General features: G+C 33.8%; 1 protein-coding gene across 25 annotated transcripts in view; it reads left to right on the forward strand.

The window, feature by feature from the left end:
- Window positions 1-20,487, forward strand: part of ULK4 (unc-51 like kinase 4) — a 227,023-nt gene that overhangs the window by 89,972 nt on the left and 116,564 nt on the right. For 21 of the 25 annotated variants that reach the window (XR_015803985.1, XM_088165595.1, XM_088165616.1 and 18 more), the window contains 4 exons: window positions 4,163-4,214; window positions 4,314-4,458; window positions 8,757-8,849; window positions 18,715-18,763. Coding sequence is in view for 20 of the 25 variants with exons in the window: in XM_088165595.1 (XP_088021721.1) it covers window positions 4,163-4,214; window positions 4,314-4,458; window positions 8,757-8,849; window positions 18,715-18,763 (339 nt within the window). In the remaining 5 variants the exon portion in view is untranslated. The remainder of the gene's footprint in view (window positions 1-4,162; window positions 4,215-4,313; window positions 4,459-8,756; window positions 8,850-18,714; window positions 18,764-20,487) is intronic. The other 4 variants (XR_015803992.1, XR_015803997.1, XR_015803993.1 and 1 more) reach the window with 1 other exon arrangement.

The raw sequence follows: 20,487 nt of genomic DNA on the forward strand, positions 1-20,487 counted from the left end.
TTCTTTAGATTATTAGATTATTTTTTCTATTACATTCTGAGAGATTACTGATGATATTAAAACACTGAAGAGTGTGCTGTGCTTCGAGAAAATGCTTTGAGAAATTTGAAGGCAGAAAGAAAGATGATTTGGAGTTGGAGCATATCTCTTATGAGGAAAGGCTGAGGGAGTTGGACCTGTTCAGCCTGGAGAAGACAATTGAGAGGAGACCTCATTAATGAGTATAAATATCTGAAGAGGGGGGTGTCAAGAGGATGGAGCCAGGCTCTTCTCAGTGATGCTCATACCTCACTAGTCAAGTTTTCCTTGCAGAAATTACTCAGTTATATGGAGACAGATGTCCTGGTTCTGGATAGAATACCTGTAATTTCCAAAAAGGTTTTGACAAAGTCATGCACCAAAGACTTCAAATTCATTAGTGGCACTTCCCTCTTACCTGCAGGCTAATCTGCTTCTAACTAGTTAAAATTTACTAAGTGCGGAATAGAGATCAGTTTTTTAAAATTTAGGTATTTTAAGAGTGGTATCTTACAAAGGTTTGTTGAAACATATGCTGCTAATCCAGAAAAGGGAATGAATATGGAGGTGACAGAACTGACTGATGACACTAAATCATTCACAATAGTGAAAATTAAAACTGACAGAGAAGTTGCAGAAGTTTTTAAGGTTTGAGTGAAAGGAAAACAATGACATGCAACTCAAAAAGTAATGGACATGGGGAAAGTAATTTCTCCTGTACATACATGGTGTCAAACTCTAAACTACTTGCAACTTCTGTAAATCTTTTGGCATTATTTTTCTATGGAAATGATAGCTTTATACTCAGCAGTAATCAGAAAGACAACTAGATTATTAAAAAGGGCTAGTTAATGGTCAGACAAAAAAGCAGAAAACGTTGTTATGCCATAGTGCAGTCAGGTCTCAAATACTGAATGCAGTTTTGGTCTCAAAGGGAATGAAGTTTATCAAGAAAAAGTACAGCTCAATGATACAAGGACAGTCTGAGTAGGAAAGAACTTCATCTTGGAAACAAAATACTCTGTAGTGTACTATTATGAATGGCATGGGAAAGATAAATAATCAGTCATGCTTTTTGTAAACTAAGAATATGTGGGTATCAAGTTAGGTGCTTTAAAATGAGCAAGGATATGTGTTCATAAGGCATAATTGAAATGTAAAATTCAGTGCTGTAAGTATTGCACATCCTGAATGTATGAAATACATTTAAAGTAGGATGGGACAAATACATGGGAGAAAAGGCTAAATGCAAAAATACAGATACAACATCAGCTTAGGAAGTTTCTTAATTCAAGAGGTACTTTTCTAGAAACTAGAGGTATGTTTTATGCTTGGTCTATTTCTCATACTCTTCTTCTACTCCATTCCAGCTGTCAGAAACAAGATTACCAGGTTTGAGCTATGGTTTTTTTGGTCCTGTACATATATATTATAGTTGGGAGATGTGAATGTTGTTTGTATGGAAGTTTCTAGAATTTCATTGCTGTTTTGGGCACTGATAACAGTACAGTTATGGCAGCACAGCCTTGGAACACATCATTACAGAATAATACAGCAGTGGCTTTGTACAGCTAGGGATGCATCATGAGCTGAATATCAATTTGTTTAAAAGGCGGTAGGAACTCATCTAGACCTGTAATCATATTAAATCTATTTAGTCTATTTAGGCTTCAAGAAGAATAATTTCCTTTTTCTGTTAAGCAATCTTAATGATAAAGACTGAGACAAAAACCTGGATCTGATTTATCTTCATGCATCTATAGAGATTTGATTCCACACAGATATCAGCAGCCATTCAAAAAAGGAAGAAATAAATCCTTGTTTGAATATTCTTCTATTTATTTCGGTGCCAAAATACTAGTACCATTCTTCTCTATCCATAAATGACAGACACATTTGCAATTTACTGGTGAATTTGTTAAAAATATTTGCACTTCAGTTTATTTCACCTTAATGATCACAAAGTTACATACACATTAGTGAAAAACAGTGATCCAAATGGCATGGAGAGAAGATTAGGGTTGTGGAGTTAGGAAGTATCTGATTTAAGGTTCATATAAAATTTAATATATGCTTCCCCCTTCAGCATATGCATTCTGATATGCTTTTGCAGTACAAAATAATTTTCCATAGAATTAGTGCTTCCTTTAGTTGATCTCCCCACCACACTGAACTGACATGAGGCAAAAACCTTCTATGGAGAATTCCTTTCTGAACAGTTTGTTTAATAAAACTGAGATTTGTGTTAGAAAAAGTTCAGAATAAGCTGCTACAGTCATTTAAGACCTAAAGAATCTTCTTTACAATGACATTCGAAAATACATTTATCTTAGGAAAGATTTATGACTGGCTTAACTACATTCACTAATATGGAAAGATGCTGTTAATGTTAGATTAAAGTGAGAGAAGATTTTGCGTTTTAGAAATTGAAGTTGCATCATATTAGTTACATTGTGTTGTGTACTGTCATCTTAATAGGTATAAGTCTGAGTCAATGCTCCTGCTGTTGAGTGATTGATAATATCCAGGGGCTCTAGATTGGTTCAGATAATTGAGAGCTGCTTCTTTTCCCCTTTTCTGTTTCATCTTTAATTTACATGTACTTCTTCATTTGAGAAACTTTGCAGTAGTTGAACTGGTTTCTTGGACTGAAAGATCTTAAGTACACACAATTTTTTCCTACCTCATTTATATAACTGATATATTACCATTTGTAGAACAGCTTAGAAACGTGCACTAATGGAGTTGTTGAAATGCAGTGTAGTTTTATTATTAACCAAAAAGACAATGAAATATTTCAAAATTATGAAATGTTACAAAAGTCACAACATCTGTGATATATAGCATTATCTATATAGGTATAAAGGCCATTTGTACTTGCAAGAGTAGTTTGGCTTCCATACCTCAAGCAGAACCCTTTTACTTCTTTTATTGAAAGTCTGTAACAAAAGCATTTTGTAGTATTTTTCTTCAGAAATGAAAAAAGCTAAAGTAAATGAGTCCCTTAATATTAGAGATTGATTTAACAATGTCCACCAAACAGCAGTGAAATAGTTGCTAACTGCAGTTATCGCTTACTAGAGGCAAACTTCAGTTAGTGACCCTTTGCATACATACTTTCAACTTCTATAGATGTTTCTTATTAGTAGCTGCATGTATCTAGGGAAACTTTATCTTCTCTTATTAATTACTGAAACAAAACACATGGAAGATTATAATGCAGTCTTTTTACGTCAAATCCTGTCCATGGTGCAGTGATAATCTACACAGCAGTTTTATAAGTAAATCCTAGGACAAGGTGTGCATCCATGATACATGCTTAAAAATTTCAGGGCTGTACATCCATCCTCTCCTCAAAACCCAAGCATGACCTGTCTAAATAAAGTATATTTTAAGAGTAATTTAAGAATTAGAAACTCTCCTATAGAGAAGACTAATAATTATTTTTGTAATTTTGCGCTATTTTTGTAACTAAGCCATAACCTGGTTTATCATCAGTTGATTTAAAATGGAGCTAAGCTGACTAGTCTTGTGACAGATGATAGATTTGTAACAATATCCTCATGGACAATAAAAAGTTGACTGGATTATATTTTTTTGTAGTCCAAATCGGTAGTAATGTAATTTTACATTTTAGTGGAAGACTGTATATTACCAGAAGGGAAGAAGTTAAAATATTTTCCAGACCCTATATTAAGCTTAGGGATATTTCATTAGAGGTAGTACATCTTTTCTGATGTATTTTAATTCTGTGCTGTTCTGTTTTTCATCTGAACTCTATTCAATGATTAGTTTATGGATTAAAGCATCGGGATTAAGATACTCTAATACCCTTTTTTCTTAATATTTTACATCTGCACTGAATTCTGTACTTTAAGTTAAAAGTCGCTGTAAATAAATTATACCGAAGTTACTGTTGTTTTCTATATTGAAGTACATTAATGCCTGCAATTTTGTGGCAGTTTATCAGAGAAAAATTAACTTGGTGGCTTTGTAAGAGTGATTATGGCTGTATTTCCATGATTATTCGACTCTTTGATTAAGGGCTCTAGCAGCAAAATAAACATAGATGATAGTGTATCTCTGTTCTATCTTTTTCCTCTGTGAATGATCTAAGCCACATCTTTCTAATTCTCTGTTTTAGGTTGAAGACTCTATTCTCCCACCACTTGTTTCTTTGGTCCACAGTCAGAATGGTAAGTATACAGACACATCAGCTACAGTTTCCATGAGTTCCACAGATTGTTTTAATTATATTTCAGTGTGGTCACTTTCTTGGCACCTTTATTTTCAAGTGGAATGGAGACTCTTCAGCTTGCGGTTGCTCTCAGAAACCACATCACTGCTTTTAAGCCACGAAGTCATGGCTGAGGAGAAGGGGGAGATCCTCAACTCAAACAACAAGCTTCTGTCTCTCATTAGAGATTTACTGCTGCCACAGTAAGTATAATATTGCTCCTGTAATGGGGAATAACTTGATATGCAAACCATTTTTACAGTGTATTTGTTTTAGCCATCCTTTCTATATTTAGATGACTAAGTCAAAAGGGGAATAGCAATTAACTGCTGCCAAAGTTCTTTGCCCAGCATCTCCTCCTAGGTTTATTTAGTATTTTGTCACATGCAACAGAAACACAACTTCTGTGTGACACTCCCTTCTGATACTGTGCCTCTGGCTACTCTTGGAGCAAAACAGGATTCCCTCTAGCTTTTGGGATGTGATTTAAATACTCCTCTTTGTTCTTCTAATAAACATAAAGAACATTCTAACTACAACATCTTTTGTCTATTGTCCCTTTATTTAAGATGTTCTGAAAACGTATGGAATGATATATAACTTGTTAAAAAGCAACAGTACATCATGGATTAATCCATCATGGTCCACCCAGAGGTTATTGCCTCTAAATTGCCGTCCTTTCCTGCTGCCCCAATTAGCAGAAAAACCCTACAGCAGAGTAGATGAAACTACAGCCTGTAGGCCAGATGTGGTCTGGAACTTTATTTACAAGGTTTATGGTAAAATGAGGCCTCTCATTTCATTCAGGTGAGCATAAAGAGAGCTCTCTGTGTTGAGTACACATTGACTGTGAGTTGGTAACATCTGTGAGTAGAGGGAAGGAACATGAGATGAGTACAGTAGTGATGAGTCATCAGTTGTATTTTACATTATTCTGATAATGCTACAGTGCATTTTCCTATGTGGTCCTCAAAAGTTAATAATGGTCAATACTTAACTGCCCTAAGTGAGAAAATTGTTCTCCACCCCTACATTAAATAAATGGAAGAAGGTTGGAAGAATGAATGCTGGATTATGATCAGAAACTCAGTGTATTTTCCAAATATGAGACTTTCTCTGCTAATTGAGTAATGTTCTTACAGTTTGAGGTCCAAAGTGTTATCCATGCAGAGTGTGTAAACTTTGCACTATGACAGAGAATTGGATGGAAATCTTAGAGTTCTGTAGAGAAACTTAGTTTTAACATCTTTCTTCACATTTCTTTCCTCTGGGAAATGTAGAATGTATCAGTACAAATTAAAATGGCAGCTGGAAATATTATTCTTAAAATAGACTATATGCATTATTAAAAGCTGTCAGATTATTTTCTTCAGATAGGGGAAGAGACCTGAAGTAAAAAGAGACAGAGTTCTGTCCTTGCTCTGAAACTTGCCCTTTGTAAGCCTGTCCGTCTTATACAACCTTTCTTATTAAACTGGAGGATGTATGTTTGGAGGAATTCGTTATGCTAATTACAAACTAGAAGGAAAGCAGCCAATAAACTTCTGTCTCCAAGCTTACTTGCTCAATTGAGTGGAAGGGCTTTTCAGCCTGAGACTAAACGTGATCCTATGCTGGGGACTTCACTTGTGCTGTCTTAGCATGTGCTGTGTGGCAGATGTATGAAAAAGGGTCTTGAAGCAACTCAGAATCTTGAATCCAGGGTTTAAGTAATTCTTGAATCAGTTTCTCATTAGTAGAGATGAGAAGGGAGGGGTTTCTAAGAGTCAGCGTAATCTACTTGTAAATATAATCTAATGCTCTCTCCCAAGAAATATGGGTTACTGGAAAACTTGAAATCACTTGAAACTGAGATAGAACATTGGAGGCTGAAGAATTTTTGCTGCTACTGCTTAGTCTTTCTGTTGCTGGGTAAAGGATGGGACAGAATCTGACTCAGCTGGAGGACAGTCAAAAGAGGGGAGGAGGTATGTGATGGCCATTTGTTCATGGGCAGTCTGTGGAGGGAAGTAGGTATTTCAACCCCTTTTAAATCTACTGAGAGCTGTTGAATTTGAAAGGGAGTGACATCTGGTTTTAATATGCGATGTTCTTTTTAGAGAAGATTGTAATCTTACACATTTGTGTGCATATTTTATTTCTATAAATATCCTTCTCAAATTAATTTGTTTAAATATAAAACTGACCCTTGAAATAGAATGTGTGTCACTATGCATAAAATTTAAATAGACTTCATTTTGAGATCAATTACCACTTGATTAGTGATTACTTGATTATTACTTTATTATTATTAAATTATTACTTGATTGTGATTACTACTTTTTTCTCATCTTCTGCATCATCAATAAAATGGTAATTCCATGAAATATTTGTGCATTTATAGATCAAAAAGTTAGCTTCCTCATAGGGTTTTGATTGAATTGAATGAAGCAGTGTCATTAATTTTCAGTTCACTGAAAGATTATTTTCCTGGACGTTTCATAACCAAAATGAAACCTGCATCTATAGACAGTGAATACATGGCAAATGCTATATATCCAGATTTTTAAATCAAAAATTGAAACATCAGCTGTATTTAATTTTAATTCCTAATATTCCTAATTATATGTCATTAAAAATTGAGCCAGAATCAGCAAAAAGAGAGAAATGTGTAAATAAAGTTTTATTTAATTTGAAAGTTTATGTAGCTTGTTCTCAGTAGACTACCAAGCCAGTTTTGCAAGTATGAAATCCAGGATACTTGACGTAATATTCTTTTTTTAAGAGTTTTAAGAGAGTCTACATCCTTAAATCTTTAGGTCCTTTTGTCAAGGTTGTTTATAGAAAAAATTGACAACACAAAACCCTTATAAAATGCTCTCTCTACAGCTACTGTTACTAAACTCTTCTGTGTTATGAAGTGGGAGTGAAATCGTTTGATGACTCATTCATTTAATAAAGTATCTCAAGCATGGCATATTTTCCCTTCTGAGAAGATTCATATATTCATAGCTCCTAATGGCCTTTATTCAGGCAATGTGTTTATATTAATTGCTAAGACATTGACTCTAGTAATCTGCATTTTCTCATGTGGTATTTGGTTTGATGGATCGCTGCACCTTCCCTTAGAAATATCCTTTCCTACTATTATCTTGGAGGAGGGGAGAAGAGAGTTTCAAGGAAAAGGAAGTGAAGTGAGACTTTTTTACTGAACCTCAAGAAATTAAGATGCTAAGTGTGCTAAGTAATAATAGTGTCTCCCAGTTGTAATACAGATCCAGATTCCTCAGTTCAGACACTACTAGAGATCTCAAGATGTGAAGTAAAATTTTCGGTGATTTGCATGATTCCCTCTACCAGAACACTACAGTTTTTTCTTTTTGTGGAACCATTTTGTTGCTCATAGCATGATAACCTACCGTGTTTTCCTACATCCTTTCATTTCTTCTTGATTAATTCTTCGTGGCTTTTTTTTTGCAAATGAAGAGATTTATGCTTCCTGTTTTATTGCTTCCATGTATTTGGAGTAGGAGTAGTTGTAATCAAAGACTGTGTTTTGACATAGCTGAGTCTGTGGTTTTCTATGCTTAAATCTTTCTCACGTCCATCATTGTATCCTACTGCCATCCACATACATTTTTGGTTAAATACAGTAAAATTAGACCTGTGTGTTGGGTGGGCATCACTAGAATGTTAGTAGCAGCAGCTACAGGAATTTTGGTTTTCAGCATCCTTTATTCCCTTACCAAGATTTCCATCAGGTGATATTTGGAAATGTTTCAAAGAGGTTTTTCTTGGTTTATTTTCTGCCACAGCTCTCCGTAAACATTGTCTTGGAATACTTTTATATTCTTCTGGTCTATATGACTTGGAGAATGGAAGTATGCTGCAGTGAAAGCAACATTTTTTGAAATTTGAGATAAAATACAAACCTTAATGTGAGTTTCTTTCAATTTTGAGAAAAATGACTATGTATACAAAATATAGAGCTTAATCATATATAATTGATCATCTTCCTAAGCACTTAATAAGTCTACCTGATTTTGAGGCTTATCTACTACTTGTGTCTTTAAAAATAGATTTATGTATAAAATAATATAGAATAAATAAGTCTTGCACATGTAGATAAAGTGAATGTTTTATAAATATATTTTGCTATGATTTATAGTTATGAAACATGTATGTTTTATATATATAAAACCTGCATATCTATATATGTACCTATATATATACATGTATACACACACACGGAAGCCTGTGTATTTTATAATTATCTCTCTCTCTCTAAAAATGTATTCTCTTATTAATGCTGCTTTTAAATTTAATCTGATGCTGGTTTTAAAATGCTGTTTCTAAGTGAGTCTTGTTTGTTGCTTTGTACAATTTGAAACAGCCTTGTATTTCCATTGTAGCTAAAAAGTTTGTAAATGGGAAATTATGAATTTTTAATACTAATTTTTGATGTGTATCTCTTGACATTTTTTTCCCCACTGTTTATGTCCCTTTCCCACCTGTCTTTCAGGTATGAGCACATTCTGCTGGCTCCAGACCCAGTACCAATGTATGCTCTGAAACTGCTGGTGGCCCTGACTGAGCGCAGCCCTGCTTCTGTGAGGTGATACAAGTACACATTCTCTGTTGCTCTGGGCTCCTTCTGTTTCAATTTCTTCTTTCCTATTAGTAATTAGCAATAGCAGATCTCACTATTGTACTACTTTGACTGGCACTCTGATTTAGGAAAATCATTGGAGAGTTTTCTCGAACACATCTTATATATTTTATATCAATTTTATATGATCCTGGTTATTTTAATGTGGATTTAGCCAATGAATCACTCGAGAAAAAATCGGAAAATTGTAACATTAAAATTATCTTTAAAAATGTAAAAAACCCCAAAGCAAACCTAAAACATTATCAAAATTCTTGTTCAGGTAAACATATTTGTGGCTAGGGCAGAGGTGGTATGTTTGTTAAATATTTACACCAGTCAATTCTCTTGAAAGCTGTTCAGTTCTCCTGCAAATATATATACCCTTAAAATTCCTAAATATGGATTTTAGCTTTTGGTATAGGTAGACTGATTATGTTGAGAAGTATCTTAATATCTCTTCCTTCTTGTCCCAAAATTTAGACAGTGATGGACAGGAAAAAAACCAACTGTGTCATACAACTTAAACTGTGTGAGTTTATGGTAAAGAGGAGGAACTCTCTATCTTCCTGGATATGCCCAAAAAACATGGTTATTCTTGTCATTGGCCATTGTCTTTCTGTGTTGTCTGATAGCGTTATGGCTCAGAGGTTGCTGACCATTTTACTGTTTTGCTTTGATTGATTGAAATGAGCACAAGGAGAAAAAACATAAGGAAATTTAATTTGTTTTCTTCCCACTTTTTATTACAAAAGATGAAACATCCTTTTTAATCTTTTATGATGCTACTGGGAATGGTGCTTTAATATAATAAGTAGACTACAAATTAACTAGGAAATAGGGTGGCTTGAGATTTTAAATGTTTCCAATTGTATAAAACAGTTTTCATTGTAAAGAAGCTGTTTATACTACTGTAGGATTTTATGTACTCTAGAAACAAATAGAGCAGCTTTCCATTTCTGGATTTAACCCACAGATATTCTAGTACTTTAAGAGTTATGAAGAACACGTCTGTAACCAGAATGCTTGTTATATTAGCAGTATATTTCCTCTCCCTACTGAATTTGCTTTATTTGAGAAAGCACAATCTACCAATGTAGGTAAATTGTGGATGCACACTCATCCTCATGGTCATCTGGCATCACACAGGAATTTTTTTCTTAATATTATTAAAGAGCAACTGTGGATATCAATGAATTATTAATAACTTGAAATACCAGTATGTCCAGCACTCTTATTTAAGGCTGGCTGTCACATTCTAGATTCTAACCCATCTGTAATTGTTGTGTTTCTCGCATACTTTAACAGGTCCTCTTTTACTTTCACTAAATCATTTGTTTGCCTGAGTTTCTAAAGGAGCACAGTTTAGGCAATTGATCAATCTTTTTCCTTATTCTTTGGCTTCCCAGTAAATTTTGCAGGAAGTAGCTAGTGCTTCAAAAGCACCGGAGAGGTGAATAATATATTCATATTCATACAAATTGCTGGTGAACAAAATGGAAACCAGGTACATGCTATAGTGAACAGTATGTCACAATTGGTTCTGTTTTGGTTCAATGGGTAATTAATGTGTATTCATGAAGTTCAAAATTACTCAAGGAATATGCTCTTTTGCTCCTTTCATTAGACAGATGGACAGTATCTGCAAAAATTGTGATGGGGAGTAAATAAATAACACTGGACACAAATCCTGTGGGATTTAATTTGTTCTTTGTGGAAAAACTCTATTGCCTTTTGGTACTGAAGGTTACAGGTTATCCACAATGCCTGGCTTTCAAGGATGGATGCTTTCTCCTGCAATTTAAATGAATAAAAGTGGTAGTTGCAAAAAGATTGCAAAATGACAAAATGTTAAATTAGTACATAGCTTGCTGTTGCAGTGTCTTTTGAAAATAGTTATTAATATTATTTTGAAGTAGAGTGAATTGGGAGGAGGACCAGGGCTAGTGTGCTTTTATTTAGTTTGTTCCATATGATAGCTTGTTCTCAAACATGTTCACCTAACAGATTCTCACTTTCTTGCTCTTTATTAATTCTACCAATTTTCTTGCATCTCACTCTCTTACTATGTTACTATCAGCTCAGGTTTTACCTGTGTGCTCCCTGGTAGAGGCATCTGCATTTGAGCACTTCTTATTGTAGCGCTTGAAAGGAGACATACACACTCCATTTTTTGTTTCCTTTTTTTCATAGCTGACACTGTAAATTAATATCAGAGGAAAGACATTTCATCTTCTTCCTACTATTTTTGGACCTTTCTGTTTTATATTACTGGTTATTTGTTATATATGGCATAGACACATATATTCAAATACAGTTATATTTTTTATTTTTTTAAGCCTATGATAAAATACTGTAGTTACGTATTTTGAATTCCTTTAATTAGCATTTTATAAGAATACAAAAAATACTTTGTACTCTTTGCCATTGGCTCCACTGTTCAGGTAATTTTTAACATTCTCTGTTGTGGGAGTTCTTCCACTCCATTGGTTTTCAATTTAGCAGTGAAAAATTGTAGTGCTATCTCATTAGTGTGTTGCAGAATTAGATTGCTCACCGATGTAAGTTCTCTCTTGTGTAAGATGGTAGCTGTAAAGAATCCCAACTTTAATGTGTTTCTGTGGACACTTATTAATTATTTGGACATCTGATCATATGAGCATCTATAGGAAGAAAATCCAGTTTCAGAAAAGGATGAGTGTTTTCTTGTCTGTTTTGACCTGAATGGGTTAGAGTATAATTGAATTAGGTACCCTTTTGTACCTGCTTTTTACATAACACAAAAATTGCTGTCTGATAAACCTCACTTAGAGTTTTTTTACTAAGAAAATAGCAGATATTGGAAGAGTGAGCTTTGAACCAAATTTGTCCATCAGTTGCCTGTTTTGTACTTGGCTCAAAGCAAACACTCTGGTTTTAAACCTTTTAGTAATATTCTATTGTGGCTCTCCTAAATACCTATTGCCTTGTCTTCTTCAAGAATTTTTAGTGTTTTGTGAGAAAAAAAATTGTGAACATTTAAACCAGTGTGAGAATTAATAGCACAGTTTATATTTAGCTGTATTGAGACTGCTGATTTAAAAAGAAATCACTGATATTAAGGAAAGTTGTAGCTTCAGTTAATGATTAATTTCTGGCCTACTGTAAATTTGCATTAGGTTTTTTTTCCCCTTTGTGTTAATTGCTCTTGGTGAATTGTACCTGTGTAGAGCGTTTTTGGAGGAATAGAACTTCTCATAGTTGGAGCAAATGTCTGCAGCAGGCTGAAGTGTGGTTTAACTATGCAGAGTCTGCATTCAGAAAGAACAGTATCATAGGTAACTTGTCCTTTTGTGTGTTTACCAACTTAATATATAGGTTATATGCAGGGATGGAAGTCAGACAATCTGTGAAGGATTGGGGTTTTTTTTTGTTTCCTGCTTTGAGTCTTTTATACTCTTTGCTGAAATGATCAGATTGCTAGTTGTTTTTTTTCCAGTAGTGAGTTCATGTGAATTTCTTAGTTTCTCTTAAAACAATGATATACCTATACATATACCTATATGGTGTACCAATTAGCTGCTCTTAAATGTTTCGGCTGTTGTAATAGAATCTATATTGTGCTACTCCAAGAAACTTTTACTGGATCATGATTCTTAAGCTGCCTTTTGGCCTTACAAAGAGTCTTACAAAATGTAGCTGTGTGCTCTCTTAGGCAGCTACTTGGCCTACCTTTAGTCAGAAATTCATAGCATTTGGTGACATTAATATATCTGAAAGCTAAACCTTCTAAACTACAGAGTCTGAATTTTACTTCAGGGTTGCTAAAGTAGATAGTTTTGGTTGCAAGGAAGGGAGACAGTAAAGGTAATAGGATAGAAGTGGAGGGACTGTCAGATATTTTATCAGATAATGATCATGGAAGTGGGACACATTCCTGTATTCTATTAAGGTCATTTCCTGAGGGAGAAGCACCTAACTAAAAACTAATAGTAAGGCACCCTTCTTAGATGTATGGTGAAGGACAGGGGACCAAATTAAGTAACCTTTCTCACCTCCTGTCCTTAAAAATAGATTTTCCAGAAAAACATTAGGCTACACTAAAAAAGGGGAAAAGGCATCAGAAACCAAAACAGGAAGGTGCTGAAGAGCAACAAAAAGAAAATCTGCTGCTTCTAAATGCCACAGATCTAGTACCTGTGAAGATGATAGATGGATTAACCTCCTATGTTGCAGCATATTGTCTTGAATAATCAAAGGAACTGTCATAGTGTCTTTGGAATCATCCAAGAATTGTCCAATTTTCAAACTTTGTTTATGCTACTTTTTGTACCTATGCATTATCTATCAAAAACCATTAAAGGCACATTTTAGAGTTGGTGTTAGTAATAAGTTGATCATCTTTTCATACACTATTATGATCTACATCAGTGTTTAGTTACATTCCACTATATTCTGAAATGGTCTAGAATCTTTGCTGTTGATTTCAAAAAGCAAACAGTAAAAAACCCAAACAAACCCCAAACTAAAACCGAACTCTTTGGAGTTCAATGAGGTGTTTTGAATTGCTAGAATTGTGATTCAGTTCATTTGTTGGTGTTGTGCATAGATTCTTTGAACCTGCAGTAGTTTCTTTGTCATTATACTAGACTATACTATACTTTGTCACTATACTAGGACTAGTATTTACTGCTTTCCTTGATTAATGTGGGCTCATATTAATTGCTTTAAAAACACTTTATTCTTCTCATTAGTCATTTTAATTTCCTAGTTTAAGGTTGAAATACTCACTTTAAAAAGTAGGTCTATTTGCTGCTAAATTACTTCTCTGTTTTTATGTGTTGTTTTATTTTCTATAATGAATATGAATAAAATAAAATGGAGTAGTTCTGATAACAGGTAAGCCTTAGGGCATAGTCCAGCTGAACTGAGCAGTGGAATTACATGTTATAGGTGTACAACATTAGTGAGAAAATCACAATCCAGATGGATTGAGAGAGATTGCCAGAGGATTGAATTGTTTTATTAGAACTTTAGGGAATGTTGATGTAGATTTAGAACTCGATTTTGATTTTGGTTATGCTAGCTTAATATCTATGGAAATTGAGTTGTAAAAACCCTGATTTTCCTTTTAGAGAAGTAATGCTAATATAAAACAACAGACAATTTTTATGATCTTGCTGTTCCTATTATTTAGTGTAATGTTCGCATATATGCTGCTTTATCGAAAAACATCAGGCAAGAAGACTTGCCCAGAAACAGACTCTTGAAATGTTAAGTTTTGTGTCAGCTAGTAACACTGTTGTTAAGTCACACATCATTGTAATTCATATCAAAGGCAGTGGTCAGAGTTCACTATTGCAAGGGAGTTCTCATAGTCTAGTCATGTACAGACTGTATTACTAATCACCATTTTTAAAGTAAAACACAACTCCTTAGTGTTACATTTTATAAAAGCTCCCCTTTAGTAAAGAAATAAGCTGTTAACCTTAAACCTGTAATTTTATTTCCTCTTTCGTGTTGCTGATCAAGTACTGAATGTCTAATTTGTAAAAATGTAATACAGACATTTGATATTACTGTTAAGTAAATTTTTGAAAAGAGTCATGTTGGAAGGTTCAAATAATGTAAAGCATCAAAAAGGAGCGAATACCATTCATTCTTGGTTATTTTTATTTTCAATAGTGAATTTTTGGCTTTGTGAATATAAGTAGCAAATGAGGAAGAGTCAGCTGGTTGCTGACTGCTACAGCTGGTTGCTACAGCTGGAGCTGCAGACTTGAGTGAATTTAATTCTGCCATGAATTGTCTGTTCAGCATGAAACAAATCTACTGTCCAGTCCATTCTCTTGTATTCAGTAGTGGGTTATGGTGGGTCTAGTACTGGCTAAATCACCAGTGCACCCCCTAGAATGCACTTGGCTTCAATGCAAAACCAGCACATAGGTGCACAGAGAAGACTGCAAGAAGGAGTCAAGTGTGTGGGAATACTTTCTGGAGGCTTTCTCAGGCACCTATGAGGTTTTTTTCAGAAGCCATATAAGATGATGTGGTGCTCTGTAGAAGATAGCTATTGGGGAGTAATCTTCATTTCATTTTTGTGGACTGAAAGAGATATTTCACGAGTCACTTTAAGCATAAATAGCTATTTTATAACATAACCACATGTATATAAAGATTTATCATCTTTAGGTTTATGGGGTTTTTTTTATTTCTTTGTCTGATCTGATCACCTGCCACTTAATTTTATGCCATCATCTTACAGTTAGAAAGAAGCACACTACTGCATAAATTTCTGGAATATTTTCTCCTTTAGCTGTCTCCCCCAACCTTTGCAATCTGAACAGTCATGCCTATGTTTCAAGAGCCCTTAGCAGGGTTCAAAAATCTGTCATGGATTTGACGTTTCATCCCTTTACAATGAATGTCTTGGTTCTTGCTTTGTGCATATCCACCAATTCTGTTCTGCAGAATAATTTCTACTCGTTTGTTCATCTTAGAATATCTGTAACACCCAGATTTCCACACCCTCCCACCCAACTTTTTTCTAAAGTGTCTCCCTGGTAACATAACATTTTCTGTCTTTTAAATTTTTAAGATGTCAAATCTGTAGCAAAAAGCCTTTTGTGTTTAGTGTCCTGCAGTAAGTTTTTGTTTTGCAAGAAAGTAGTTTAAGATTTCTTAGAAAAACAGATCTCGCATATTGTTGGAAAGCAAAATTGGAGACAAAATCTCATTCTGAAAATTGTTAGTATATTAAAAATTCAGATTGTACTGATGGCAAGTCTTTTAAAATCAGATCACCAGTTATTTTGAGCCAGCACTATTTATTTATATAGAGATTTAAATGAGATGGAAATAATATTGTTATTTAGTATTATGATTTGCATATGTATATCATGATGATTCTCTATGTTTTCCAAAGAGGGTAGGACCTAATTTAGTACAAATTATGTAACAGTCTGTGAAGAACCAAAATACTTTTAATTTAGAGTATGAACATTCTGTGAAATAAATCCCATTGCTAAACTCCTCTTTCACCAGCTTTAAGACAATTCCTTTGTAAAACTGAGTAAGACAGCAATGAAGAGTGTGATAAAGTCACTCTCTTGCTTGAGATCATATATACAAAGTTATAAATCAGCTTTAAGCTTTGTCTTAATGCAGTGCTTGATGTGACTTTATGCTTTAGCTAAGTTATGTATAAATTTTCTTGCTGCAACTTTTTATTGTTTCAATCATAAAGGTTGGCAGGTGACCTTTAAGAACAGGCCTATTGGCTCTAGTTTTGTCTTAGCTTATCTCAGCAGAAAGTATAGCTGGCTTTGTTGTGCTGTAACAATCGCTTCCAGTATTTGAAAACAATTGTTTCATAATTTACCCTCTACCACAAAAGTGTTTTTCTAGGTTCTGCCTAAACTAGGATTGCTTAGCTGTTCTTGGTATTTGATTGTATTTTACTGCTAATGTGTTCACAGTTTAAATGCTGCTTATGTAGCAAAGTGAGCAGCTTTTGCTGGGGTAAGTAATTCCAATAAGCCCTAAGCATAAGTAGGTTTCTTCTGGCAAAACTTCATTTTGTCAGTATGATTACTGTTACAGTAGCTGCTCTTTTTGGGAGTCTGTGGTGTTTAAATGACTTTCTTTACATTCAGTATTGTTATATCTACATCAGCAAAATTCTGTTTTGCAGGCATGGACTAAGCTTTTAACTAGTAGATTTGGCACTGGAAATGAACCTCAAATATAATAAGTCCTCCTATCTGTAATCCTGGGACTCTCTTATGACCTGGCTCTGTCCAAGCTGCCATAACTGTCTATTTAAGGGTTATTAGATGGCCCAGAGAAGATTAGCTTTCATGTTCTCCTGATCTATGAAAGTAACTTGTTTCCATTGCATATGGAAAAAAATATCCCTCAATTTAATTACAAGAGAAATTGTCTTTAAGCTTCTAAACTTAGAAATAATGAGTTTCTTTCCTTACCTAAACTCTTTTCCCTCTGTTGAGTGTAACATTTCTGTATGCAAGAAAGAATGAACATATTTGTTTGAACAAGGCTATTACTTAGTTTTGTTAAATGTCTATATCTGGGTGCATAAAATAATACTGATTTGTTGTGTTTTGAACAGTTTAGTAGATTTACTTGTCTCCAGGTCCACATGCCAGTGCTGTACAATGCAACAGATCTTCTTATTCCCACCCTTAACTCATATAGATTCTATATCATAAAATCATTATTACATTTAGGTGAAGGCAAGAATCAGAGAAGTAGAAAAACAATGTGGAAAAAGTAAGCCATTATTCATATATAATGCATATATCTGCATTACTTAGAAGTAATTCTGATTATTCATAGATACTGATGTTCTCTTAGCATGACTTTCATTCCTTATTATAGTTCCTTTACAAGACGTGATTCCAGCAAATATGAACAACCAGGGCTCTTACATGTGACATTAATCTAAATGAAGCATTTATTTTATAAACTTTGGATGTCTGTTCTAGCCCCCTCTGATAATATTCATTAAGCTCATAGAGGAGAATGTGAAATTCCTTTTAGCTGCTTCAGTTTATAGTCTAGTATTTTAGTCTATACTATCCTTAAAAATAACACTTTCTTCTCTTACCTTATTGCACATGAATAAAAACTCTTACATGGAACTATATGATTTTAGGTATATATGAGTTCTTTTTAACAAATAGTTTACCAAACAGAATTAATCTGATTATCGTTTTACCAGAAGCCAGTATAGAGTTTTACACAATAAAGCTTCACATGAAATTAGATACTTATTTTAGTCAAATATAACTCCTATTTATTCACAGTAAGCTGTGTAATGTAACTTGGTACTTTTAACTGACATACTACTGGCAAGACAATTTTGCAGTGTTGTACCCTGAGATCCCAGATGTCCTCTCTGTGTTTGAGATCTGCATTTATTACATGGGCTTCTTAAAGTAGTCTTATCTTTTCTGTGTCACAAAGCTAAACCTACCAGTTGTTTATGGAGAATTTAAGTGACATTGTGGCGACACAAGAAAAAATTTTTGAAGCACACAGTTGGGTGTTCTCTGCAGTGTTTGGTGAATAGGCATTTAGTATAGTGTGTAAGAAAAAGTGACAATCGTTCTTCCAATTAGACAATATAATACAGTAAAAAGCATGTAATCACATGACTCACGTGTCATCATAGTGTGTGAGACACATGCTTTACTAATACAATGTTCTGTGCTCTAAGTATAGAAAACACTTCATTAATGTAAAGTAATTACTGATTTTTGAGAATATTCTTTCTTTAATTATATATATGCTGGGTTTTATCTGATTTTGAAATGCAGGAGAATATAGGTGACTTCTTTTGGGCCACTACTGCTCAGCATTTTCAAGTGTCTGACAAAAGTATCATATATAAATATGTTAAACCCAAGAAGTTAATAACATGGCATTCTTTAAAAAAGCACAGCATATTTATAATTTCATTATATGTGCTGAGTCTATTAATTCAAACAGTTAATGGTGCACTCTGTTTCATAGTATGTATAGTGCTATAGTTATGCTATGTTATTAATTACTGCTATTAAAAATGCTAAATTAATTACTGTTCTATCCACTTTAATTGCATCAGTGAAGCAGACCTAGAAGTAATTTCTAAAGCAGTATAACACTGCTGTTTCTGTTTAACATCTGAAATGGAGGTAATTTTTGTTGAGAACTAGTCAAAGGCTAAGGTTCTGGCTCATGGATTTTGGCAACAGCTATTCTACTACTCTGTTCCTCTTGTGAGTTTAATGTGTTAAATAAGAATTCACTTCCACTGTTTTAAAATAAATCTTAAAATATGTTTTTACAGCTTCATGGAAGAAATACATCTTTTTCCAGTTCTTTTCCAAGTCATCTTGGTAAGATTAATTTTTAATATAGATACATATTTGGATAGATAGATATCCTATCTCTCAAATCATGGTTAACTAGTAAGTTTCATTAGCAATGTTGATAAAATAATAAGATTTTGGTGAAATCAAGTGGAACAGTCTAACAAAACAAATCTAGAGTAAGGAGATATTTAGAAGGTTCTCGCCAACTAGTCCACCTGTATAAGAAGTTTCTTCAAGATAAGTACTTTTTTTTGTCTTGAATCAAAAAATCCCCTGAAAAATAGATTTAATGAGCTGGATTCTTGATTAGAACTATATATTTGCCTAGTCCATACAAGAAATGCTGAGGAAGCTGCATTTTATTTAATAGCATCAGCTACAGATTTGATATTGTTGGCATGGTAGTCTCAAATCCCAGTATTTGCTTTTAGAATTTCTTTCAATATAAAGTATCAAGGATATGATATTGGGGTAGTTACATGTGGAACTCTCATCTCTAAATAGAATCTGCCACTTATAAAGGTCATGAAAACTGTTGGTTTTGTTTCTCTGAAATGTTGCAAAGCAAATATGTAAATGAAGAAGAAAGATCTTTAGGCTAGTTTGGAAGCTGGGTACTGTGCTATCCATTAACCTTCTCATTATCAAATTCCAGTCTCTTGTTTAATTTTTTAATTTTTACATTCATGAAGTTGTATCAGGTAAGTGTCCTGTCTTGTAAGCATGCTCCTGATGAATACTAAATATGCATTTTAAGTAAATACACATAATTTATGTAGTGCAGGCAGATTGCATACTTGCTTTTGTATCATTCTTGAAATTCAGTCTTATTCAGAGTAGATGAGGTTCATAAATGGGATTCTGAATCAACTTTGATATTAATTTCTTAAGTTTCAGTATTTTAATCTTTGCTCTTCCTTTGCAGTGATTTATTTTACTGCCTATCATTTTGAATCTATTTAATACTGCAGACCCAGATAAGCCGTTTTTTATTAAAGTAACCTTATTAGTGATGATAGACTTTTCCAGCAGCATACAGAACACAGGCTTTATGATATTTTGTGTACCTATATGTACAAATCTCTTTTTGTGATAAGTATTGAGAATAAAACCATACATTTTACTGTAGTTTATAAATAGTTTTGACCCAGGATGAATACTAATTTTAGGTAGTAATAAAAGAACTCAGTAAAATATGGAAGTCAAATGTTTCATATTAATATCCTTAAATATTTAGTTAATATTTTAAATGTCTTCAGGTGCTAGAATCTTGAAATTTATATATATATATATATATATATATATATATATATATAATATATATATACATAATATATATTTTGGTCTATAGCTATGAGTATTTGAACATGATCTCTCAAAATATTCCCAGGTACTGAAATTTTTTTTATAATGTATCTGCAGTCATGGAATTTAAAATGTGTTTATGTCATATCATTTAAGTTGTAGTCAGTCTGACAAGTTGTAGTCAGTCATAAATGCTCCCTCCTGACCTCCACACGTGCAGTTCGACCTCATGAGTTCTAGAAATAGTTCAGTGTTTTCTTAGGGAGTAAAGCAGTTTAGCTCAAAATTGTCTGCATGGCTAGTGATCTCTCCAGGTTTCATAGCTCTCTTGAACCCCTGTGACTGTCTTTGAGTTTATGGCTGGAGTTGGGGAAAAATCGTGTAGCTTTTAGAGAGGAAAAAAATCCCCTTTCAACATACTTTGTTAAGAGAGGACACCTGTA

This window comes from Sturnus vulgaris, chromosome 1, assembly GCF_052056855.1.
Source record: "Sturnus vulgaris isolate bStuVul1 chromosome 1, bStuVul1.hap1, whole genome shotgun sequence".
In the NCBI taxonomy this organism is placed as follows: domain Eukaryota; kingdom Metazoa; phylum Chordata; class Aves; order Passeriformes; family Sturnidae; genus Sturnus; species Sturnus vulgaris.